This window comes from Ictidomys tridecemlineatus, chromosome 12 (genome assembly GCF_052094955.1).
Source record: "Ictidomys tridecemlineatus isolate mIctTri1 chromosome 12, mIctTri1.hap1, whole genome shotgun sequence".
Lineage (NCBI taxonomy): Eukaryota > Metazoa > Chordata > Mammalia > Rodentia > Sciuridae > Ictidomys > Ictidomys tridecemlineatus.
Genome location: NC_135488.1, coordinates 32,436,315 through 32,463,169, shown reverse-complemented (window position 1 = coordinate 32,463,169; position 26,855 = coordinate 32,436,315). Strand labels below are relative to the sequence as shown.

Sequence of the window (26,855 nt, the reverse complement as noted above, 5' to 3'; positions counted from 1 at the left end):
CAAAAGTGTTGATTGGAATCTCTCCGCCACATGTTTGGTGGGAATATAATGGCTGTGCAAACAGTATGGGGGTTTCTCAATACATTCAATATAGAACTACCAGCAATTTCACTTCTGGGCATATAGCCAAAGAAAATGAAATCAGTATGTTCCAGAAATATCTGCACTTCCACGTCCATTGCAGCATTATTCATAATAGTCAAGATGTGGAATCAATGGAAGAGACATTGATGGATGAATGGATAAAGAAAATGTCTGTCTATTTACACACACACATATACACACTGAAATACTATTAAGCCTTTAAATAGAGGGAAATCTGTTGTTCATAATGACATGGCTGACCTTGGAGGACATCGATAATAAACAGGTACAAAAAGACAAATAGTTCATGATCTCACTTACAGTGGAATCTAAATAAAGTTAGCCTCACGGGAAGCAGAGAGCAGAGTGGTGTACCAATAGCTTGGGTGGTGGTGTGCTGAGAGCCATAGCCTAGTAGGAATGACGCATGGCATTTTTGGTTGAGAGGTGCCACCAGCAAGCTATTGAGATGATAATGGTTATGTTAAGATGTGTATTCAATTGGATATTAGACCCCTGCTGTCCACCTTCCCGGAGAGTTCCCCTTGGTTGGGGAAGTGTGAGAGGAGGGATTTCCAGAGGAGGGATTTCCGGTTGGTGTGGTGTATCCCAGGAGAAGGCCTCATGCGTGGCATTCGCGGGAGTTTTGGAAATAAAGTTTGAAAATAAAGTTTGGAAATAAAGCAGGAGCTTGAGTGGCTCATGATTTTGTGCCCAGCCAGACTGCGGCAGTGGTGGGCCGAGGATTGGGGAGATGTTAATCAAAGGATACAAAAGCTCAGTTAGACTGCATAAATAGTTCAGGAAGTCTATTGTACAACAGAGAGGGACTATATTAAAGAATTATAGACCATATATAGTTTATTGTATACAGTTGTGTGTTGTTTACAATAAATTGCAAAAGGAGCAAATTTAAATGCTCTCACTATAAAAAAGTAATAAGTATGTGGGGAATGATGTGTTCATCAGCTCAATTTGGCCATTTCATAATGTGTATGTATATTAAAACATCCTATTGCATACCATAAATATATAGCATTTTTTATGTGAATTAAAAAATGTATCAAGCATCTAGTCTGTGCCAGACATTCTTTTTAGGGTATTAACTGTTTTGTTCTTCTGACACCTCTAGGAAGCTGGCCTTTTCCAGGTCTGCAGGTGAAGGAAGGGAGCCATACAAGTGTTGAGTAACTTGCCCCAAGTCACCAGCAGGTGGGGAGAGACAGGGCCAAAGGGCAAAGGGCATGTTCTGGACCAGAGTCCCCCCTCCACCACTAGGCTGCCAGTCCCTTGGGCTGTGTTTTCCTAGGTCCCTCCCAGGGCAGTAGGGACTGTGGCGAGTGTGTTGGGTTTCCAGGGTAAATGAAGATGCTGCTGGAAGTTACGGCTTTTTGGGGTATTCAGTGGTCACTCCATGAGGACAGTCGTGCTCCAAATACCAGCAGGCCCACTGAGAAATGTGGGTGTGCCCAGCCTGTGTATGGGGAACCCGCAGATGACGTACCAGCAGTAGGTTCTCAGGGAGATGGTCCCCTGCCTCCTCCCTCTGCCCCCTTCTCTCTGCTTTCTTTTTTCCTTCTCTCTTTCTGGGATGAGCTGAAACTCACGTAGCACATGACAACTATTTTAACGCGTGCAGTTGAGTGGCATTTAGTGTATTCACAGTGTCGTGCAACCATCACTTCTCGCTCATTCCAAAATAGTTTTATCACCCCAAGAAATGTCCTGTGACTGTAGATAGCCACTCTCTGTTCCTTATTCACTCTGCCCACAGGAGCTGCTCCTTCCTGTCTCTGGGGCTTTGTCTGTAAAAGGTCACAGTAGGGTCGTGATTGTGTCTGGCTTCTTTTCCTGGCATAATGTCTGTGAGGTCCGTTTAGGGTGGAGGCCCTCCACCCGTCCCAACTGTGTCACATCAGTGCTTCCTTTCTTTTATGGTTGAATGATATTGCAGATAATTTCCTAACTTTAAAAACACACCTTTGTGTTTCTCCCCAAAGTCCTGCAATCCCGTCTGGTTTGTTCTGTCCCAGGTCACGTGGGGAGGGTCAGTGGGTCTGGGCCTTTTGGCTACCTGATCCCTACTATTTCTTCTAGTATATTCCTTCCTAAAAAACAGTCACAACAACTGTTCTGATTTATTTTCCCTGAATTTACTAATTTTCCATAAGTTACATTACGCCATGAGAGTCAAGGATTTGAAAACAGCCCAAGTTGAGGGTCAGGAGGGCTGCACAGGGACAATGGGGTGCCTCTGGGCCTCTGGGTCACTGGAATCCAAGGTTAATGGGGACGGAGGTAGGGCTGAAGGGCAAGTAAGAACTTGCCCTTCTCTTCAGGTCACCCAAGGCCCCTGTGTCCTCACCCAAGCTTGAGGAATTTCTCTCAGCTCTCTGGGTGCCACCCTGAGAAGCCCCTCACCGGCTTTCCCTGGTGGCTTTGGCAGCAGCCACATCACCCCGTGGAGGATTCATTCTCCAAGTGCCCCTTTGTGGGCCCGCGAGGACGGGGGAGGTGAGCCCGTGGCGTGCGCTGGTGCTGTTGTGGCTTTCGGATGCCCAAGCTTTGGACTTTCCTCTTATGACTGTGAGCCACCAGTGAGTATGTGCGGTACCTGCCCCGAAGAGCTCTCAGTGTACTGTGAGAGTGGAATGGCTTCTGGTCACTCAACTGAGAGAGAATAATGTCCGTTGTTCTCTTAGTTGGGAGACGTGAGAGTGTTCTTTGAAACACGTGGAATGAGCACATAGCTAGAACACTGGACACCTTGGAAGGGCCCAGAAGGCCCGGGGGGGTGACCGGGTGAGAGTCTAGTTCCTACGGGAGAGTGTGATCCTCTAGGGAGAAAACAGGTCGGGACAAGTCCTTTGTTCCTCTGAAGAACCAGGACTTTGAGGGGTGAGAAGGAAGTGTGGCCATTTTGAATGAATGTGAAGTGAAAGTCCCCCTCTTTTCTCCCACCTGTTCTTCCTCTGCTCCCATCAGTGAGATCCAGCCAGCTGACCGGCCAGCACAAGGACACTTCCTGGCCTGCCACCAGGTATCCTCTTGATCCTGTTAGGGACTCTCTTCCACTGGATGAGTTCCTGAGGTGGAGGCTATGGGGCTGCAGGGCTTCTCAGAGGCTGACCCTGCAGTAGAGAACGTTCCACCCCTAGGCCTTGCCTCCTCCACCCCCCCAGCCTGCAGCCAAAGCACCCTGGCAGGTGGGGAGGGAGGGGAGAGCCAGCTTGATCACTTGCCTGTGAAAGGCACTGCACCTTCATGGGGCTCTAGCCCAAGGCATGGAGGTGGGGGCATGATTTTAAAAATTTATTTATTAAAGATAGTGATAAAGGAGAATCATTGTGGTAAAAAAAAAAAGAAACCCAGAGAGAGGACAGATGGCTGAGAGGTGGGATCTGCAGGACTTGATACATGTTTACTATAAAATTGTTATAAATTATGTTCTGACTTAATGCGAAAACTCCCTTCAAGACAGTCCTAACCCTTTTCCTTCCCACGAGGCGAGGTGCTAGTTAACTCAGCATCCGTCTTCACGTCCGCCCCCTCCCAACATTCTAGGTTTTCATTTGGCCACTCGCCATTCTCTCACAGGTTGTACAATTTGAAAGGCAGCCAGTCATCTCACCTGCCTTGTCATAGGGAGCTCTGCCCACTGTCCCCCAGCCCAGAAGCCACAGTGAGCATGGCTACCCGCTGGCCACAGGAGATGGTTTAAGAATAGTCATTTGACCTGATTTTGACCAATGAATTATGAGGAGAGGTTTTATGACTGCTCCTGGGAAAGGGGCTTCCTTGCTTATTGGAGAGATCTATCATTTGGGGCAGGGTGGAGTTTGAATGTGAAATTAGCTTTGGTGCCGCCATTCTGTCACCATGAGGGGAACCAGCTTTAGGAGGAAGTGACCCACAGAAGATAGCAGGGACACTTGGAAAACCAGCCTCTACCTCAGAGCAAAGCCTGTCCAAGGAAGGGACATCACCTTTGACTTGGAAAGACCCACAGAGCACTCCTAGGCACATTCCCACCCTGCTAAGTGGTTTATCTACAAATAATAGGAGAGATCTGCTGCGCCAGGTGTCCCTGAACCAGTCAGGCTAGGTGGAGACCCATAGTAACCCCCTAGCAGCCACCCATCAGCATGAGACAGGGAAATACCTGGGATGCCAGATGACCCTCCCAATAGTTTATGGTGGTTGATAACATGTTGGGAAACCATGTAGTTCAGCATGTACTCCCCTCATGGCTTAAACCAATCAGTTCAAATAAACCTCCCTCTTATAGTAACCAAGCACCCCTACTCAACTTGTTCCCTCCAGTGAATGTGCTAATCATGTTTTAGAGTTGTTTTATGATTTTCCCGTGGTGTGTGATGATTTGCTAAGAGATGCTATGATGTATGTGAAGTCCCTGCCTTCCCCAAAGAGTGCATAAAACTGCTGCGAGCCCTGGGCTTGGGGCCTCTCAGTGTCACCAGTTGCTGTGTGTGCACGGAGGACCGAGCTAGCTCTCAATAAACACCTCTTTGCTGCTTACGTCGATCTTGGTCTCTGGTGGTCTTTTGGGGGTCCCGAATTCGAACATAACACACTAAGTTTTGAGGACACCCTTGAGCCACAGACTCAAGCCTTCCCCGAAGCCTGCCCAAAGTCTGGCCTCCCCAGCTATGTGAGGAAGCAAGTACCCTTGACAGTGAAGGTGACTATAAGGTGGTTTTCCTTTGCTTGCCCCCTACAGTGGCATAAGTCATGGCTCTTGGGGCAGAGTCAGAAATACAGCTCACTTTGGCTTCAGGTCTGGAGGCTGGAGGCCATCTGCTTTGGTGGCACTGTCAGGAATCCCCGGCTCTGAGATGCAGGCACCTGCCCAACAGCTCCACAGCCAGGCAGGAAGGGAGCGACCCTCTGGGTGTCTAGCCAGCTGGCCGATGCCTTTCATTGATGTGGTCACTGCAGACAACTGCAAGGACTGTGCACCCTGAAAGGAGTGGGGGTCACCAATCCGAACCTCATGGTATCGGGAGAGGAAGGGGTGCCTGCTAAAGAAAACTGGAGTGCCATAACTCAGAGCAGGGACCAAGGATGCCAGACAGACCAATGCTTCCCCCTCGTCTCCAGATCATTGTAGTCATTGAAATTATGTCACAGGAGAATCTGGGACATTTGCAATTCTGCCTTCACTGGAAAGTTGGGCGAGTTCTGCCACCTTCCCTTGCTGTGACTTTGATCTGAAGAGAGCCTGAAAGTTGTGAGAGTCACAGTGGAGTCCTTGTGTCAAACACAAAATGAGTAAAGGAAGCAGGCAGCTGAGAAGGGAGGGCCCTCGGCACACACACCTTTGAGGATAACTATTGCAAAGACCCCCGAAGAGCTTTTGCCCACATATGCCTGTTATAAAAACTTTTGCCAAGGACTTTCCAAACAGCAGCTTGCTGCACAAGTTGCAAGAACAGCTTGAGGAACAGCTAGCCAGATGCTCAAGAATGCTTGCCTGACACATGCCGCTAGGAGGGACTGTCCTCAACCCCTGTGATAAGCTCCTGTGGCAAGTGTCTTTGTTTCAAAATAAATTATGTAGCGACAATGCACTGTTTCTTTTTGCCTTTAAAAGCTCCCTCTTGTCTTAACCTCTATGGGTATGCCTGTGTGTCCCCATAGCATGAATGTCCCAGGTCACAATCCTCTGCTACTCCCAAATAAACTCAGTACACCTTAGACAGGCTCTCTCCGTTTGTATTTAGGTTGACAATGGCAATATATTTGCTCCTTTTGGTGGAGACTCTCTGACTGGTTTTAAAAAGAAAATTTTACCTGTGTAAGGGACCAGGGTCTCGGTAAAGAGACTAGAGGCCACTGACACCCATTCCTCAAGGATGGCTGCAATTGGGAGGGAAGTGAGCCCATTTTCAGTTGACACTAGTCTAACCATGTTGAGATCATAAAACTCAGAGCTTCTCCTGGGTACCTGCTGTTCAGCCAGAGGAGGGCAACTGTCTGTCCCCTTCTCTCCCTGCAAGACAGGTGGGACTCTCCTGCACCTCCTCTCAGTGTGTCTTTTGTTGACTGCTACGTGGAGCTTTGCTCTGTTAAGCTCTCTTCAGGGCCTCTTCTTTGCATTCTTTTCATTATAGCATCAGACTGACAGCGTGTCCCCTCTTTCCTCTCTGCGCACCTGGGGTTTTGCAGTGCTTTCATTCCAGTCGTGGAGAAGGGTCCCGAACACGACGATGGCTGCAAGCAAATGGCGACTGCTTTGCCAGGCAGCGGAGAAAGATCAGCATCCCTTCCTAACAGTGCCTTTAGGGAACAGGTGCAAATCTGCATCCTGACACTGTCTGTGGACTTGGTGTGGCAGGCGTCACTGGAGAGACCCCAGGTCTCAGCTTGCTCTCCCACTCCCTCCCGGGAGCCATGAGGAAATACTTGGCTTAACCTCTTTGTGGCCCTTCAGAGATCCCAGGCCATGACGTCCAGATTGTAGCTGGCTCTTGAGGTGATTGCTGTGTCCATCTTCCTACCTCCCACATAACTGTAAATGGAGAAGTAAGTGGACAAGTGACTCTGAAGTTCCAGCAGGGGGCCCTGGCTCCTGAGCACGTTGCCTACCTCATGTGAGTGGATTGGTTGTTGAAGATGATGAGTTTCTTGGTCTATTTTCTGTTGCCATAACAGAATCTATGAGATGAGGTAATTTATGAAGAACAGAATTTTATTTGGCTCACAGTTCTGGATCCTGGGAGTTTCAAGGGCATGGAGCCAGCACCTGGCGGGGGCTTTTTCACTGTGTTATAACACTGGGAGGTGGGGCAAGTGTGAAGCTACGGTCTCTCTCCTCTCCTCACAAAGCCACGAGTGCCACCCGGCCCCCACCTAACATTCTCTAATCCCAAAGTTCTTCCCTCCAAATGCCTTTATGGAAAATTATGACATATGTTTTTGGGGATTAAGTTCCAACACAGAAACTTTGGGGGATATGTCTGAACCACAGCAATGAGTTTGCGCCGTGGACAGCAGCAGAATTGTGTATAGTCCTATTCCATCAAGACATCCTTTGAGTAACTGTCACATTTACAGTACAACCGGCAACAGGGAGCGCACTCACCAGCAGACTTAGCCACCCCATGAGCAGAGCAGAGCCTCAGATAGGAGCTGAGGCCTGGCTCTAGCCATGGACCCTAGGACCAGGTGTCCCTCCGACACATTAACTGGTGTGCCACACATCCACTTCTGGCTGTTTTTGTTTATTTTTTGGTACAGGGGATTGCACCCAGGGGTGCTTCACCACTGATCTCCATCCCAGACCTCTCTATTGTATTTTGAGGCAATGTCTCACTAAGTTGTGGACACTGGCCTTGAACTTGTGAACCTCCTGCCGCAGCCTCTTGAGTTGCTGGGATTGCAGGTGTGCACCCCACATCTGGCTTCCTCTTGTTTTCACAACTAACCCCTTACTGCCATTCCAGCCTCAGTGCTTCCTAAAGGCATCCTAAAACAAAACCAAGCAAAAATTAAAATACAAAACAAAGCAAAACCAAACAAAAACCCCTCTCCTGTTTCAAGGATCAGCCTCCTTTCTGAATCCAACATTGCCCTGGAGGTGAGGACCTGTGTGATGCCCTGGACTGATCAGGAGCTGCCCCTGCGGCTGGCCGTGAAGCCATATCATCATGTCACGGGAGCAAGTGTCCCCAGCAGCATGGGCAGTGACAGATCTCTGCCCACTGAAGAAATATTTTTTGCACTGTTGACAGTTTGTATTTTTGTTGTAGGAGATTGTGTCGTATGTAGTTTCTGCTGATTTGGTCATATTTTTCCCTGTGCTTCCTGCCTGCTCCCTTCCAATCTTTTCTATCATTTCCCCACACCCCATTCCTCCATCCAGGGGACTTCCTCTTTCTGCCCATGACACCTCATTTTTGTGTTTTCTTTTTTTCATTATGGAGGATTGAACCCAGTGCCTCCTGTGGGCTAGGTGAGTCTTGAACCACGGAGCTACATTTCCAGCCCTTTTAAAATTTTGTTTGGGGCAGCATCTCATGAAGTTGTACTGGCTGCCTGGACCTTGTGAGCCCCCTGCCTCAGCCTTGAGTAGCTGAGATCATAGGTGTTGCAGGCAGGGCCACCGCAGCAGGCCAGAACTTCACTTCTTAGAACGTCATTGGGCTGAGTGCTTTGATTCTCACTCTGCTCTCTGTCTACCCCTGCAGCTCCTCCTGACAGAACCAGGTAAAAGTAGTTGCTAGACCAAAGGCTTAGAAACCACAGAAATCAACCTTGCCCTCCCCCAGAGGCAGCCACAGCCCTGGTCACTGATGACTTACTGAGAGTGTGTAAAATTTTCTCTGTGTCACACTGAATGGGCACCCACCTCTCACTCCTCTCACTCCCATGCAACGTCCGAGCCCTCTGAGGACAGAAATAGCCCAACTTGAGTTCCTAGTGCTCAGCATGGTGCAGGGGCTTAGTGAGAGCTCAAGGATGGCACAAGAGAACAGGACGGGTCCAGCAAGGAAGGCTGGGAGGGGACCTCCCTTCTTCCATGTGCTCCCGAGGGCCAGGAGCTCTGGGCACAGGGCTGTGGGCTGGAAGTGCCTCCTGTCGGGATCCTTCCCCGGTAGTCCTCTTTTCTTTCCTTTCCTGCTCTCTCTCTGGTCTCTTCTCCTGCTGCCCTTGTAGACTTTGGCAGTTAACAAATATACAGCTCCCTGGTTGAGTCTTTTCACAACTGAAATTAAACCACAGGCCTTAGAAACCCTCCTTCGCGTTTTCTCAGCCACCCTTGCCGTCTTTGCAGTCACCACAAGGTGATTCAGCAGTTTCTGTTTCTGTTCTCAGTTCTCTGGGCCTGTGCCTGTGGCTCACCGGGTGGGCTGGGGCCGGGTAGGAGGCTCTGGGACAGGAGGTTGAGTTCTGGTGGTGGCTGTGGTGTTACTAGAAGGCAGATGACTTCTTTGCTCTCTGCTTTTGGGGAATCGTTCTTCATAGCCACCTTTAATTTGCACCTCACTTTGTGATGGAGACTTTTCCCACTGTTTGGTGCTGGTTTGGACCCAGGGCCTCTGCACAGCATGTGCTCCACCACTGAGCTACACTCCCAGCCCTGGAACATCCTCGATTCTTGCTGTTGTCAATAAGAAGAGATTGATGTGGGAGTTATCATGGGCTGATTTGGAGGAATCACCTGAAGCAAAATTGCAAAAGGTACCAGGCAAAAGGGGCAGATTCTTAGAGCAAGGTTGTGCCAGGAATCAGGTTGATCTGGGAGTTTTTGCTAATGTTTCACTTCAGAACTTTAGAACGACTTGATGTCTGGAATCACAGGTGGCCAAGGGCTAGGCACCAAGGGTGTTCCTTGTCACGAGAGCATTTAAAGTTGGTGCCTGAAGGTTTGTTTTCCACTAGTCCAAAATTGATTTTTTTTGCTTAGATTTTTAGAAACCAAATGAACATGGTTTTTAAGGGTTTCTAGTTTTTTTTTTTAAATTTTATTTTAATGCACAAAGTTCTTTTTGTTGTTGCTGTTGTGTCTTCTAAAATGGACTTTTTTTAGCTTTTAATTTATGGGAAAGTTGCAAAGATAGTTCTGGGAGTTTCCATGTACCTCTCTCCTTTCCTTAACATCTTACATAAGCCCCAGACCATTCGTCAGAAGTAAGAGTGCAGAACTGATCCAATACTACTAATCAACCTCCAGACTTTATGGGTTTCCCTTTTCCTGTCCAGGATCCCACTCAGAACATCAGCTGTGCTGTTGTCACCTCCCCTTTGGTCCTCTGGTTTGTCACAGCTCGTCACTCTTGTCATGCTCTTCACGACTTGATTCTTCTGAAGGTCAAGTATTTTCTTGGCTGCCCCTCATTTGGGTTGCTTTTGTTTTCCTCATGGCTAAGACTGGCATTGTGGGTTTGGGAAGAAGACCAAGAGGGGAAGTGTCCTTTGGTCCCCCATGGTCTATCACCTGGCTGGTCAGCTGTGAAGTTAACCTGGGCCACTGGGCTATGGTGGTGCTTGTCAGGTTTCTCCATTGTAAAATTACAACCCCCTTCAGGAGGCTCTTAGTCTATTTTATGTTGCTATTAGTGCTGTGGACTGGGATATTTATACAAAAAATAAATCCATTTCTCATGTTTGGAGGTTGGGAGGTCCAGGATGGAGGGGCTGCATTTCTTGGTGGGGACTCTATGGAGTCTCAGAACACTGACGGGAGAGACAGAGTAGCTGTGCTGCTGTGGTTTGGATATGGCCCGAGTGACTCCTGGGTCCATGTGTTAGAGGTCAGGTCCCCAGGTTGGTGATATTGGGAGCTGCTGTAGAACACAGATGTGCGGCCTAGTGGGAAGTTCTTAGGTCACTTGCTGCCCTCACAATGGGATTAAGAAGGTCCTCATGCAACCTCTTGGTAGTTCTCCAGAGAGGTTTGTTGTAAGGCCTGAGTCTGGCCCCACCCAGCCAGTACATCTCGTTCCAGATGTGATTGCTTACTGCCACCCCTGCAGTCTGCCATGAGATGACCCATGGAGGGGAAAGCAGGAGGTGGGTAGGTGTCAGAGTCTATGCTATGCTGGCTGGAATTTGAGCCCCCAAAACTGTGAGCAAAATAAACTTTTTTTTCTTCATAAATAGGTAGCCTCAGGTGTTTCATTATAGTGAAAAAAAAACCTGACTAATATACTTGCTAGCTTGGAAGTATATTATATTTATAAAGTCCCTAATGCAATCATGGGGGTCCCTCTCTTTTTACCTCATCTAATCCTAATTACTTCCAAATGCCATCAACATATAACTTTGGGGATTAAGTTTACAGCTCATGAATTCTGGGGACATATGCAAACCATAGCAGGAAGCAGGTCACTAAGTATGACAAGAGGACAGGTGGGGGAAGTCACCCTCCCTCAATTGGCTCTGTGTCCCTTGATGTGCCACGTTTGGTCATTAGTTGAAGATTCCTCACTTTCTGGAACTGTCAGGTACTCCAGACCTAGATTGCGTTGTCCTGTCCCTGCCAAAGAATCGGTCATTTCTCCAAGGAGCCCCTGGTTCCTTTTAGTTGGAAATTGCATTTAGAAACCAAGATCTGGATGCAGAGGCGTCCCTTACATAACAAAATAATGGCCCTGCCATAATTCCCCTTCTGGTCATCTACTTTTCCCCAGTGCTTTATATTAAAACATTTTTAACATACCGTTAAATTGCAAGACTGACATTCAACATCCACATATCCGACTGAGGTTCTGCCACCAACATGCTACTCTACTGGACCTGTCACACATGTACACTTCCTCCTAGACAATTCAGCATGTGTATCTTTTATAAGACTTCAATATGCATTCAGGTCTTTTTATTTGTTGTGAAATTTCATATAATGAAATGAAAAAAATCTCATTCTCAGATTTTTGACAAGTGCAGATGTATGGAATCTAAATCCATATGAAAATATGCTCACTACCATCACCTAGAAAGTTCCCTCATGCCCTTCCCAGTACATCCCTGCCTCCAGCCCCCTGGGGCACCCACCCTGGTTGTGTTTTTGTTCCACCACCATAGGTTAGTTTTGTCTGTTTTGAGTTTTGCAGTAACTGGAATCACACACAGTTAGTTCACTTGATGTGTTTTTTGTGACATATTAATTCAATTTGACCCTAAACAGCAATGAAAATGAATGCAGTACAGATGTTAGAGATGACTGTCATTGGTCATGTGTTGTGAAAGAAGCCATCCACAAAATAACACATAGTGGGTAATCCTATTTTTAATATTCGAAAGAAGTAAAAAATAATTTATGGAGTTGCAAACCAAGGACAGTGGTCAGTACTGGGGAAGACCATAGAGGCTGCGAGATCTAAGAGGACGTTCTGGGCTGGTTGGTGCTGGAAAGGCCCTTCCTTGGCATGATTGGGGGTCACAGTGGGTCTGCTTTGTGGTAATTCCCTGGGCTGGAGCTTTATAACTCATGCCTTCATTCTTGGTGGATCATATTTTATTAAAGAAGTTTTAAAAATAAGATAGTAGCTCCTGCCCATCAGTTTTGTATGTGTGCATGACAGTGAAGCGTGCATTATTTATCTATTGCCATATAACAGATTACTTCAGGATTTAGGAGCCCAAGAAGCAACACATACTGCCTAACACAGTGTGTGGGTCAGGAATTCCAGCATCTGGGTAGCTCTGGCACAGGTTGCATTTAGGACTGGAAGATCCTCTGGTAACATGGCTGTTGGCTGGAGTCCTCGGTTCCTCCCCATGGGCCTTTTTCATGAGCCTGCTTGAGTGTCCTCACATCATGGCAACTGGCTTCTTCTAGTAAGTGACCCAAGAAAGCTCCGAATAATGTTTTCTAGTTTAATATAGGGTACCCGTGTGTCTGAGCACATTGTTGCTAAATCTGTTTGGTGAATAGACTGCAGTTTATTGATGATCGATCTTGTTCTCCTGCTGGTGGACACCTAAGCGGTTTCCAGTTTGGAACTTTTTTTTTTTAAAGTATGTTTTTTAAAAAAATACATTTTATTTATTTTTATGTGGTGCTGAGGATTGAACCTAGGGCCTTGCACGTGCGAGGCCAGCACTCTACTGCTGTGCCACAACCCCAGCCCCCGGAACTTTTTAAGATAAAGTGGATATAAGCATCCTTCTATAAGATTTTTTATAACCCTCTCTTAGGTAAATACCTAGGATTGTAATTGTTGGATCACAGAGTAGTGTTGTTATGAAATCTGTTGGATTTCTTTCCAAAGTGGTTGCGCCATTTTACATTTTCTTGACAAGGTAAGAGAGTTCTCAGTGTTCCACATCCGTGCCAAAATTTGATGTTGTCACTTTTTAAAAATAAGTTTTGCCATTCAGGGTGGGTGTGTGCTGGTACCTCATGGTGGCTTTAACTTGCATTTCCATGATGCCTGGTTGGGTTCAGTACTTTCTTGTGTGCTTGGCGGCCATTTGTATGCTCTTTTTTGTGAAGCATCTCTTCAAATCTTTTGGAGCACGCCCCCCCTACCCCACCCTGGGTATGTGTGTAGTTCTGTGGAATTTTATCCCCTGTGTAGTTTTGCATAATCACCATGATCAGCGTCAATGGCACCATGGAGAATCTTCTTTGTGCTTCTCCTGCAGAGTTAGACCCCTCCACAGTCACCCCCTGACAGCCACTGATATGTTCTCCATTACTATAATTTTGTCATTGTGAGAATGTTATAAAGTTGCAATCATATCGTATGTAATTCTTTTGTGGTAGGATTTTTTACACTCAGCATGATGCTCTTGAGGGTCATCCATGAGTCACTAGTTTATTTCTTTGTGCTGCATTGTCTGAGGTACCACAGTGTGTGGGTTCATTCTGGCTTACAGGATATCTGGATTGTTTTCAGTTCTGGGATGACTGCAAATAAAGCTGCTGTAAATATTTGTGTTTAGGTTTCTTTTCTTTCATTTTCTGTTGGAAACAAAATGTTTCATTTCTCTTGAGTGATGGCATTGGCTTGTATGAAAAGTGTAAGGTGAACTTCATAGGAAACTGTCAAATTTTTCTGAGTGACTATGGCATATTACGTTCCCACCATCAGCAAATGAGAGATCCTGTTGCTTGCATCCTCATTAACACTTGGCGTGGCATTTTTCTCTTGGCCACTTTAAGTGGCATGTATGATTGGACTCCTTTTTAACATGGTGCCGTGTGGCATGGCCCTGGTTCAGGGAGTCAGGTCACCTGGTGTCTCTTATGCTAGATGCCCATTGCCCACACCTCTCTGAGGGAAGGCAAAACTGGTACTTTGGTTTCAGTGCTTGCTGGTGTCTTGCTTTAGTGCAGAGACCCTCAAACTTGTTCTTAGTAATGAGATTGTTTTTGTCAAGAAGAATCCTGAACAGAACAGCAGTGGCTAAGTCAGTGGTGGTGGATCTGCTGTGGGTAGCCCTGGGCCCTCCTGTGCTTCACCATGTCCCCATAGTTGTGCCAAAGATGTCCCCTGGCATGGAAGCCTGGACACCTGATCCTGGAACTAATATCATTAATCCTGGGACTTCACAAGTTGTCACATAATTCTGTGGGTCCTCTGTAAACTGAGGCGTGGGGATGGTATTTACCATATTTCCGTCTTCTACATACCTTCTCTCTCAAGGAAAGAGAGATTATAGATGTGAAATACCCAAATTATTAAGTATTATTTGTATGTCATTATTATACAAATAGTATCTAAAATAATCACCCAAGGTTGCTGGGTGTGGAGGTTCATATTTAAAGACAGAAATTATATAATCAACTATACATGTTGCTTAGTCATTCAGAGCTCTTGGGAGTTTTGCTGAAACTCTGATTTTTTCCACTGCAGAGATTTTTTGATATCTTTTTTCCTTGAAAAATATTAGAACTTTAGATATTTAGAAATTTAGAAATGTTCAAGTTTTCAGGAAGAGTTTCTGAGAGACTTTTCTTGGTCCCGGTGTCTGTTCAAATGAAGAACAATCCCCCTCTAGTGGTTGATTTGAACTGTACAATTTTAAGTACATTTCAAGCATCATTTTATTGAATAGGTATTATTTTAACAGGGTTCAAAGTTAGAAGTGTAAAAAGGCAGAGTACTTTTCCCCATCTGCCCGATTTCCTCACCTCCATTTCATGTACACAAAAGGCAAATACCATTATTCATAAGTAAGTAAGTAAATATATTTATCTACTTTTTTTGGACATATAGTATACCAGTAAAAAAATAATATATTTAATTGTTTTTACCTTTGTTTTCATTTATAAACACTCGTCTTGGCAATTTTCTCATATTGGTATGTAAAGAGATTTTTTTCTTTTTACTTACCATTGCAAGGATTTTTATATTTATCATTGCAGGGATTTTTTACATTTTATGAATTCACTACTATATTAATGGACTTTTAAACATTCACGTGTTGTGCTATTGCAAATAACTATTTATATCCAAATAACATTATGCTCATCTTTAGGACAGCATTTGGGAGTGGGGGTGGGAAGGATAGGTCTGTAATTAAAGTGCCTCACATATCTCTGATGAGAAACTCATTTAATGTACAGAACTTGGCTGTGAGTGGTGGAGAAATGTTTAGTAACAATGTAGTTTTCTTGAGATCTGTTTATCTTACAGTTTTAAAATATTTTGTTTGAATTTTAAAATAATACAAATATAGTTTTTAATACTTTTCAATATGATTTTTGGATCCCTTGGCCAGTGTGTGTAAATCTGCACATTAATGGTCAGACCTTATGTCTTACTTTTCTTCATAGCTTAACAGAATCATTACTAGAATTTGACCCGTATGAAAAGTTTGGTTTTATTATGAGCAGGAAGCTTAACAATGTGAGAATAGATGTGAATTTGGTGTTTTAAAACAGGTGAATAACACCATGCCACATTAGAGCTACTGACTGGGAAATGCAGAGGACGTAGCTAAGGATTTATATTTCAGAATCTTGCCTATGACACAGTTCCTAGAGGCTCTTCTCTCTAGTCCTCACAGGCTGGCATTTCTCTTGATTCTCATTCCTCTTGTTGCTTACAGAATGCACAGGTAACAAGGAGTGCAGATTGCATATGTGAAAAGGCTCCAGCTTCTGTTATTCTACAGCTCGGTTCAGTTGTAATTCTACAGCTTACACAAGCTCCTCACATGTGTGAGGCCACTTTGGAGGGTAAGTTCCTGGAGGAGGAATTGCTGAGTCAAAGGCAGGTTCTTCTGTAACTTGGATGACAGTATTGTCTAGTTGCCATACACACAGGACCGGTGCCGCTCTATACTCTCACCCCGCCCCTCCCTCCCCAGGTTGGCACAAGAGGGCAGTCCCTCCTCACAGCCTGGTGACACGGTGTGTTAGCAGACTGTCTGCATTTTGTTCATGTGACACGTGAAAATTAACAGCTTGGTACAGTTGTAAATTGTGCTTCTCTTATTGCATAAAAGAGCAGGGATTTATATATGTGTGTGTGTGTGTGTGTGTGTGTGTGTGTGTGTGTGTATACACACACACACATACAGGTTGTGTTTTCTATTTTGTGGATCATCTGTTCAAATCATTTGTTCACTTAGTGGTCTGTTTTTAATGAATCATAGGAAGTCTTTGATTAGAAAAATGGGCCCCTTTTCAATGACATCATTATCTTTTTTTTTTTCCTCAGTTTGTCATTTGTCTTGACTGTTCTTCTGGTATGTTTGTCATTCATAAAATTTCTGTTATTAGTCAAACTTAACCATCTTTTCTTTGTGGCTTACAAATATTGTGCCACATTTAGAAAGGACTTTTGGATTAAGTTATAAAATAATTCTTCATGTTGTATTTTAACACTTAGTGGTTTTGTTTTCTCCCAGATAAGTCATTAATCTATTTGGAATTTATTCTGACATTTGATGTGAAATAGGAATCTGACTTTCTTTCTTTTTCCAGTTGGCTACCCAAATGGAACATCTCAATAATGTTCTGTTTGTCCATGATTTGATTTACCAGATTTGTCTTGCACATATTAAGTTTCATATATTTTTACTTCTGTTTCTCAACCTTTTAATCATATTCCATTGGTCTATCTGCCTATTTCTTCACCATATGAATTTCTGAGAACTTACCACATGTCTTATTATCTGATAGAAATCATAACTCCTTGGTTTTGGAGTTTTCTTGATTTATTTTTGTTTCTTTTTTATATATGATTTTAAATTCCTTATTGGCATCTTAATTTGGATCATCTTCAATGTATAGAGTGACTTAGGGAGAATTTTTTTTATGTTATTGTTTAAAAAAAAGTGGTGCACATTCCTATTTGTTTTAGTTTTCTCTTGTGCCCTTCAGCATGATTTGAAAGTTTTCTTTATGTAAGTTCTGTAAGTTTTATTTTTATTCCTAGGTGTGTATTCTTTTGTTTTATTACTTTGGGAAGTGGGGTCTTTTCTTTCCTGTATTTTTCTAACTGCTTGCTTAGATATCTAAATGAATGCTGTTGGTTTCTCTGGTTGATTGTGTATCCTGCCAGCCCTTCTTGTCTGTAGTGGGGTTTAGTTGGTTGTTTAGGGGGATTCTGGGTATACAAGCATATTAGATTAGTTAACCAAGATGCAAAATTTAGAGGCTCAAAACAACTGCCGTTTGTTTTTTTCTTACATCAGTTACGCATGTGTGGGTGACTGGGAGGATCTGCTGGTTTTTACTGGGCTCACTCAACGCGTGGCAGCCAACTGCAGGTCGCATGGGCAGCTCCGTTGACCTTGCTGGACTCTTTCTCATGGTTAGGGCTGCCTAATGATAGGCAGGCTGGTCTAGATCACCTTGACTGGGACAAGTCAGCTCTTCTCATGTGTTTTGTACTTATGACCCCACCCACCCCTGTCCCCCCAGGCTAGCCTGGGCATGTTCTTAGATCATCTTAAGCATATTTTCCTGAGTATTGAGCAGGAGCTAGAGAGAAACAGAAATATACAAGCACTTTTTCAAGATTTTGCTTCTTTCAAGTCTACCCATATTTTTGTCACCCAAGAAAGTTACAAGTCCAAGTGCAGATTCAAGGGCTGGGGACATAGACTGTGCCTCTTCTATAAGAACTACAGTGTCCAAGGGCAGGATCAAGGGAAAGCACTGGGGACGAGGGAAAGGGAGGGTAGAGCAGGCTGAGCACAGGCAATTTTTAGGGTGAAACAATTTCTGGTTTTGTGGTTCTCATAGTTTCCATTAGAAGAATCTGACAGAAGAGCAGCAGATGGGAACAAGATTCTTTATTCTTATGCTTGAGCATAAGGTCGGCAGCCCATGGGGGACGGAAATCCCAGGCTTCCTCAAACAGAGGACAGAGGTGGGCAGGATGTTGCCTCCTGATGTCATCACATGTACAGGTGGGCTCTTAGTGCATCTGCGCTCTTCCTCTTTACACTGCAGGTGTCTTGTTACCATCTGAAGTCTCCACCTGAGGGTGTGATTAGTACTGTGCCAATACTGTAAAGGTGACTGCAGGCTAGAACAGTGACTCCGGTTTGTGTGTGTTTGTTCATACCACCTGGAACCTGCCTCTTATCCTCTAGGAGAGTCCCTAGTGTCTTTTTCAGAAGGCACATACACTATTGTCCTGTATCAGTGGATTTAAAGTTTAACGACTTTGTTTTCCGTGGCTCTGGCCTCTTGGGATCTCTGCTGACCACGTGGTCTTTGCAGGCTGAGCAGGCATCCCAACCTATCACCTCCAGATGTGTTATCTTAATTACATGGCTTTGAAGACCGGTTCATTTTTTTATTTATTATTAACTCTTGATTTTCTGGTTAACCCCATAACACCAAGGCTGTCTCATTTTCTCCAGAGAGGTTTCACTCCTTTAACCTCAAGGCTTCTGTTTTTCAGGGGGGTTCCAACCCTTTCAAAATAATTCTCATGATATCATAATGGGGATGCAGGTCAATAGAAATGTTTCCAAACCTCTAGAATGCATAAGAATAAACTCTAATATAAATCCTGAATTTTGGTTGACAATGATGTGTCGATGTGTATTCCTCCTTGTAACAAATGTGCCACTCTGGTGCAGGAGAGTGGTAATGGGTGAGGGTATGTATATGTGAGCGTAGGGAATATGTGGGAAATATCTCTGTCTTTTCTGCTCACCTTTGCTGTGACTAAAAAGTCTATTTTTAAAAACATCATGAGAATTCTTTTTTTCTTTAAATATTTATTTTAGTTGTAATTGAACACAATATCTCTATTTTATTTATTTATGTGGTGCTGAGGATGGAACCCAGGGCCTCTCACTTGCAAGGTGAAGGCTCTACCGCTGAGCCACAACCCCAGCCCCATGAGAATTCTTATCTACTATATTTGCCTTTATTTTTACCAATTCTTGTATTTTTTCCTTTCTGAAGGTCCCAGCCTTCTTCTGTTGAGAGCCACAACCAAGTCAAGATGGTGCCTGGCATTTTGCCAGAAGGAGTGTTTGGGAGGTGACACCAGCGAGCCATTGGGATGATGATAATTAAGTTAAGCTGTGTATAATTATTAAGATAATGACTGATTGCTGTAACTGGATGATGCTAAATTGAAACAAGCTGTGTATTCAGTTGTGTATATAAACCTCTGCTGTCCGGCAATAAGGCGGCTCCTGCTACCTGGGGTGCCCGCTACTTTTGAGTTCTCGCAGAGTTCCCGTTGAGTTCCCGTTGGTTCTCACAGAGTTTTGGGGGAGTTCTAGAGAGTTCCCATGGGGTTCGGGCAATAAAGGAGTTCCTGTTTGCACCTACAAGTGGCTCGTGACCTCCGGGTTATTTTTGTGCCCAGCCAGACTGTGGCACTGTTACATTTCCTTTTTGTTTAGAGAACTATCTTTCATAATTTTTAAGGGTAAGTTTTGCTAGAAAAATTGCTAGTGAAATGATTTTCATTGGTCTGAGAATGTCTTTATTATGCTTTGTCATTCCTGAAAGATATTCTTGCTGGATAAACCAGTGCTCTTGGCAGTTTTTTTGCTCCAGTACTAGAAAAGGGTCATGCCACTTCCTTTAGTCTTCCATGTTTTCCAATGAGAAGTCCACTGTCATTTCAGTTGGTATTTTCTGCAGGTAATGTATCATTTCTCTTCAGCTGCCTTCAAGATCTATTTTTTTGTGTGTTAGTTTTCACAATTTGGTTGTGGTATGTCTTGGCATGGGTTTCTTGCAAATGTATGCAATTAGTTATTTATCCAGTTTCCAGAATCTGTAGATTCATAATATTTTCTTCTGCACTTGGAAGTATTTTTTAAAAATATATTTTTAGTTGTTGATGAGCCTTTATTTTACTTATTTATTTATATGCAATGCTGAGAATAGAACCTAGTATCTCACACACACTAGGCAAGTGCTCTACCACTGAGCCACAACCCCAGCCCTACTTGGAAGTGTTTTTGCATTATATTTTATAATACTTTTCCAGTCCTACCCTCACTTCTCTCTCTCTCTCTCTCTCTCTCTCTCTCTCTCTCTCTCTCTCTCTCTCTCTCTCTCTCTGTAGTTGTAGATACATATTTTATTTGTTTATTTTTATTTGGTGCTAAGGATCGAAACCAGTGCCTCACACATGCCAGGCAAGAGCTCTGCACTGAGCTACAGCCCCAGACTCACTTTTTTTTTCTCTTTTTGAAATCTTGAAAATACAGATAGATATTGGCTCTGTTGTTTTTGAGAAATATTTGTCTTATTTTTTAGTCCATATTCTCTTTGTTGCTCAAATAAGATAAATTCTACTGATCGTATCTTAGTCTCTTCAGACTGCTGTAACAAAATGTTTTAGAATGGTAAGCTTGTAAAAGACAGAAATTTCTTTCTCATAGTTCTGGAGGCTAGAAATCCAAGATCAAGGTTCTGGCAGACCTCATACCTACTGAGGTCTGTCCCTCACAGTCCCTTCTCAGTAAGTGCTTACATGACAGCTCTCTGGGGCTTCCTTCCAAAGTGCATGTGGGCCATTCAGGGAGGCTGTACCTCTAATCATTCCCCCAAAGCCCTACCTTCTAATATCATCACCTTAGTGATTAGGATTCAACAAATGAATTTGGAGAGAACACAAATATTCACACCAGAACAACCTATTATCAAGTTCAATAGTTTATTCTCTGTTACCTACACCCCACTATTAAGTTCATCAGTGAAATTTTTAATTTGGGTTACAATTTCCATTTTGTGCTTTTTAAATAACCTGTGTTTTTTTCCAGAGATATAGTTTTGTTGTTGTTGTTGTTGTTGTTGTTGTTGTTGTTTTTAGGGGAGCAGGGGCACACTTAAGGGAGTGAAGCTTCTGGGGTAAAACAGGGAACACACATTTATGGGAGAATGTGGACTACTAGCAGAGGGACAGCCAGATATATATATATATATATATATTTTTTTTTTCTTTTGGGGGGGGATGTGATTTTTTTTCCTATTTATTTCAAGGGGAATTGTGATTGCTTACTGAATCATTGTTAAGATGGTTGTCTGACAGAGACTAATCCACAAAGTTACAACTATCTTATATTTGATAAAGGGGCTAAAAACATGCAATGGAGGAAGGATAGCATCTTCAACAAATGGTGCTGGGAAAATTGGAAATCCATATGCAACAAAATGAAATTGAATCCCTTTCTCTCGCCATCCACAAAAGTTAACTCAAAATGGATCAAGGAGCTAGATATCAAATCAGAGACACTGCGTCTGATAGAAGAAAAAGTTGGCTACAATCTACATATTGTGGGGTCGGGCTCCAAATTCCTTAATAGGACGCCCATAGCCTAAGAGTTAATAACAAGAATAAACAAATGGGACTTACTTAAACTAAAAAGTTTTTTCTCAGCAAGAGAAACAATAAAAGAGATAAATAGAGAGCCTACATCCTGGGAACAAATTTTTACCCGCCACACCTCAGATAGAGCCCTAATATCCAGAATGTACAAAGAACTCAAAAAATTAAACAATAAGATAACAAATAACCCAATCAACAAATGGGCCAAGGACCTGAACAGACACTTCTCAGAGGAGGACATACAATCAATCAACAAGTACATGAAAAAATGCTCACCATCTCTAGCAATCAGAGAAATGCAAATCAAAACCACCCTAAGATACCATCTCACTCCAGTAAGATTGGCAGCCATTATGAAGTCAAACAACAATAAGTGTTGTCAAGGATGTGGGGAAAAGGGTACACTTGCACACTGCTGGTGGGACTGCAAAATGGTGAGGCCAATTTGGAAAGCAGTATGGAGATTCCTGGGAAAGCTGGGAATGGATCCACCATTTGACCTAGCTATCGCCCTTCTCGGACTATTCCCTGAGGACCTTAAAAGAGCGCACTATAGGGATATGGCCACATCAATGATTACAGCGGCACAATTCACAATAGCTAGACTGTGGAACCAACCTAGATGCCCTTCAGTAGATGAATGGATAAAAAAAATGTGGCATCTATACACAATGGAGTATTATGCAGCACTAAGAAATGACAAAATCATGGAATTTGCAGGGAAATGGATGGCATTAGAGCAGATTATGCTAAGTGAAGCTAGCCAAGCCCTAAAAAAACAAATGCCAAATGTCTTCTTTGATATAAAGAGAGCCACTAAGAACAGAACAGGAAGAAAGAGCATGAGGAAAAGACTAACAGTAAACAAAGACGAATGGGAGGAGAGAAAGGGAGCATATGGAAATGGTAGGAGACCTTCAATGATACACAAAATTATAAGAGGTTATGAGGGGCAAGGGGGAGGGAAAAAAAGGGAGAGAACTGAACAACAGCAGAGGAGGTAGAGAGGGAAGATGGGAGGAGAGGGGAGGGGAGGGGGGATAGTAGGGGATAGGAAAGGTAGCAGAAAACAACAGTCACTAATATGCCATTATGTAAAAATGTGAATATGTAACAGAGGTGATTCTGCAATCTGTATTTGAGGTAAAAATGGGAGTTCAAAACCCAATTGAGTCAAATGTATGAAAGATGATATATCATGAGCTCTGTAATGTTTTGAACAATCAATAAAAAAAAAAGATGGTTGTCTGAGAATCTTGGTCAGAATATTCAAATGTCTAATTATTCTCAGTATGAGCATCACACAATTAGTGACAGAGCCAGTACTCACACTGGAGTGAGGTTCTTCCAGGCCTGGAGTCTGCTTTGGATGGAAACATTTTAGATGGCAGAGACGGGACATCTCCTCCCTGGTGAATTTAGGTTCATTGAAAAGTAGACATCCAGGTGTGCGAGAGACTTATGGGGGAAAACACTTGTCAGGGGTGAAGGAGAGGGACTGGATGGGTGGGGAGAGGCTCCAGGTTGCAGACAGCAGAGTGGTGGCTGTGAAGGGAGTGACAGGGACCAGGTGGAGCTGGGACAGCCTCAGTACAACACAGCCCAAGCCTTTACCACCGTTATGACGAGGTCTCCCTGGAGCAGCGGGCGTCCTGAGCAGGGCTTGCCTGCTGGGCAGAGGTGGATGACTGAGAGCATCGCCCTGTGGTCATCTGGGAGCAGCAGGAGACAAGAGGAGCCTCAGGGGTACTCTGGAGTTAGTTCCATGGTGTGGCGGTCCAGGAGGGTCTTTCTAAGTCTGCCCTGAGCAACTTTCCTTATGGCAACCACAGCAGGTCACCCACATCCCCATCTCCACAAACGCTGCTCTTGGGCATCACAGACTTATCATGTGTCTGAAATCTTTAAAGGCCTGCAGAGGGGAGGAGCTGCAGACTTATTTTGAGATGGTCGTGTCAGGAAATGCTCCCTTTTCCTTTTCCAGTTGATGCCATTTGCTGACTCTACAGTCTGCATCACACACACAGTGTACACAGCGTCCAACAGGGGATACTGCAGGCTCTGCTCAGCAATGCCATGTCCTAACCCCGTGGTTTCTGTTCTGCATAGGTATGGTTTGAGTTTGGATGAGATGAGAGCTCTGACAGTTCAGAGAGTGAAGTTTATCCTGGGTCATCCACTGATAAAACGTGCATTTCAGGAACAGGTGAGTGTCCTTGTTAATTTTCTGTGGTGGTGTGGCGTGCGCGCTTGTGTGTGTGTGTGTGTGTGTGTGTGTGTGTGTGTGTGTGTGTGTGAAAGAGAGAGATTTCATTTGGTTTGCTTTTGCGATGTATGCAAGCTCATTTACCTTGTTCTGGGGCATGCTGACAGACCAGGCCACTGGGTAGGGGGCAACTTCTTTAGACCCCTTCTCTTCCCTGCTCCCTATGAACCTCACTTACCCCTTCCCTAGGTCCCCATGTCCACTTCTTTAAGCTCACAGGCTGGGGAACAGGAGAATCAGCAGAAGTAATGAAATATTTGTTCACAAAATCCATGTCATTTTAGGCATAAAGTCTAAATAGCTGATAAATAGAAAGAACTCATTTTAGAGGCTTTTAATTGGAAGTGTCCAAAGTTTGTCTAAAAATTGCATTCTAAATTCAGTGATATTATTTTAGCTAATTTTAGCCTCAGGATAAAGAAAGAAGGAAAGAAGATGCTGATTGAAGGTTTCCTTTATGAGGCTGTAGGAGCCATCTATTTTAGTGAGGTTTTAAGTCCATTTCCATTTTATTCCGTTTTGCGGCTTCCTCCACATACCCCTTTTCATAAGGAGAAAGTACTGAAGCTCCTGGGGCAGCGTCTCATTGGGAGGGGCCAGAATGAGGGTGGACTGTGGCATAGATGATGTCCCGGAGCCACCGCCATCCATCAGTGACCCAGGCCCCTTCATGCCAGGTGGAGGGAGAGTCAGAGGATCAAGGGTGGCTCCTCCCCATTCTGGTGATCCCAGGAGACCCTTCTTTGTGGAGTGTAGATCAGAGTTGGGCGGGGGAGGGGGGTGTCTGGGATCCACCTGAGAATAGACCCCCTGATGAGCCAGCTCTTGAAATGTCCTAGCCACCTTGAGGCTGGCAGGGGACTATGGCATCACCCCCGAGGAGCCTACAAGGACGTCCACCTGGCAGAAGAGCCCCCCACATGACAAGAGTAAGGCAAGCTTGCAGAGCCTAAAATGTCCTTTCACACCAAGCAGATTGGCAAAGATTTTCAAGCCACCTAATCACCTCTTGCCGGAATGTACACATGTAGCTGTGAATGAAACCGAGACTAGAAGGAAAAATCCGGCCCTCTCTGCTTCCAGCACGTTCTCGGAGTCCAGCCTGCCCAGGCGCTGGGAGCCGGGCTGGTGGGTGAGCTCTTGGCACAAGGCCAGGCTCCTGCTTCTTTAACCAGCCCTACATGTCCGCGGCTCAAGTTCATGTCAGCGCTCAGAGCCGGGACCCCTTAATGAGGCTTGCTAATTGCTGCAAGCCTGACCTGCCCAATATGGAAGATTAGCTTTTGTAATCCTGCCCCTGAAGCGTGTTGAGCCCTGAAGCCAATTATCCTCCTGTTTTCATGGCTCCCCTAGTGGTCTAAGCGGCCTGGATCATTTCTGTCCTCAGCGATTGGGCACAGTTCCTTGAGCAGGCGCAGGATGGGCTCTAGGTGGCCCTCCGGTCCCCTTCTGTTAGTTACCTCGCCGATTTGGCACCTTTCTCCATGCGAATTCTCAAGAGCCAGTGAACCCGAAGGAACTCCACCGGCCTTCAGCACGGCAGGCTCGTCGCATCGTGAGGATGTCACAGGACTCAGCAGCACATCTGTGTTCGAAGGCTCTCAAATTCCACCCCATTAACAGCTGGAGGAGCTGTCCACGTCCAGTAATTCTAGAAGTGTTCCATGATTCATCCCGCCTCTTAATAAAACCATAGAGTCATGGCTGTCCAGAGAGAGAGCCAGGCCCTCCCCTCTCTCCCTGGCCCCCGTTTCAAATTAATTTTTGTGGGTGAGCCGATGCGCTCCGAGGCGGAGGCGCCGTGTGATGTAGGAGGATGACGTTCTCAGGCACAGATGAGGAGGGAGCTTCATTTGTTCCAGGTCTCTATGGACAGTTCACAGGCCAAGAATAAGCCATTAAAATATTTCCACTCTGTGTTCTCCCCTCTGACCATCTGTAATGGATTTGGGATGTTCCAATAAACATAAAGAGAAAAACACGTGCGCACTCAGACACGTATGCATGACCCGCACGCAGCGTGAACAGCCGGTGCACTCCATCCGGCTCTTCCTGCACCTGTTTGTAGTGACCTCACCTTTGTGCACATCAGCCAAGAGCTCTCTCGTTCCCCTCAGGATTCCAGGATTGGGTCTTGGGGGCGGGAAGGGGGCAGAGTTGTGATTCCCGGTGTCCAGATAAGGAGATAGACTAGGTTGGTTGTCCGCTTTGTGTGACAGTGCTGGGGCAGGAGCTGGGACTCCTGCCTGGAGAGCCTTGTGTGGGCAGTATTCCCAGGAATACCTGTCCCTGGAAGCTGAAAGAGGCTGAGATCTACCTCAGTCATCACTGTAACCATCATCCTGAAGCTTACTGAGCACCTACATTGTGCCAGTCGCAGTGCTAAGAGCTTTAAAGGGATGATTTCTGTGACTACACCACATCCCTCATAGTATTCCTGTTTTACAGGTAGGTAACCAGAGCTGAAGGGCTGGCCCGAGCTTGGTTATATAACTAGTGGGTTGTATATGTAACTAATAGAGCCCAGGTTCAAGCCCAGGTAGTCTGCTTTCTGAGCCAGCATCTGTCTGGTGGAGTTCACCCCTGGCTGTGTGTTGGAGCCCCCTGGGGAGCTTTTGCATATCCTGTTGTATATAGGCTTTTGCTCAGGCCAATCAAATCAGCATTTTCATCTGCCAGATGATCCAGTATGTATTGGGGGTTGAGTACTGCTGTGCTTTGTTTCTGTTTTAGTCAGCTTTGTGCTGCTAAGACTAACATACCTGACATGAAAAATTGAGAGGAGGAAAAGATTCTTTTGGCTCATGGTTTTAGAGATTCAGTCCATGGTAGGCTGACTCCATATCTTTGGGTTGAGGTGGGAAGGTTGGCAGAAGGTTGTGGTAGAGGAAAGTCACTCAGTTTGAGACAGGCAGGACATAGAAAGAGCTTTTAGTGCAAGGGTCCAGGGATAATATAATCCCCAAGGTCATGCCCCCATTGACCTACTTCCTCCAGTCACAACCTGTCTGCCTATAGTCACCACCCAATAATCCATTAATCCATCGATTAGATCACCAGTCTCATGATCTAATCATTTCACCTCTGAACATTCCTGCATAGTCTCACACAGGAGCTTTTGGAGGACATGTCAACATTTCTTTCCAGTCAAGGGACCCAGTTGAGGTCAGCTTGCTCTTGGCCAAGTGTAGAAAGAGTTAGGAAGAGATATGTGAGCAGTGAAGTCCCCACCCCCACAACCATCTCCTCTCCTTTTCTGAGTGCTG

The 26,855-nt window shown here is 44.9% G+C and overlaps 1 protein-coding gene across 6 annotated transcripts in view; it reads left to right on the top strand.

The window, feature by feature from the left end:
• Positions 1 to 26,855, top strand: part of Acoxl (acyl-CoA oxidase like) — a 337,320-nt gene that overhangs the window by 12,440 nt on the left and 298,025 nt on the right. For all 6 annotated transcript variants that reach the window (XM_078028311.1, XM_078028313.1, XM_078028310.1 and 3 more), the window contains exon 2: positions 23,433 to 23,529. In XM_078028311.1, the coding sequence (XP_077884437.1) occupies positions 23,433 to 23,529 (97 nt within the window). The remainder of the gene's footprint in view (positions 1 to 23,432; positions 23,530 to 26,855) is intronic.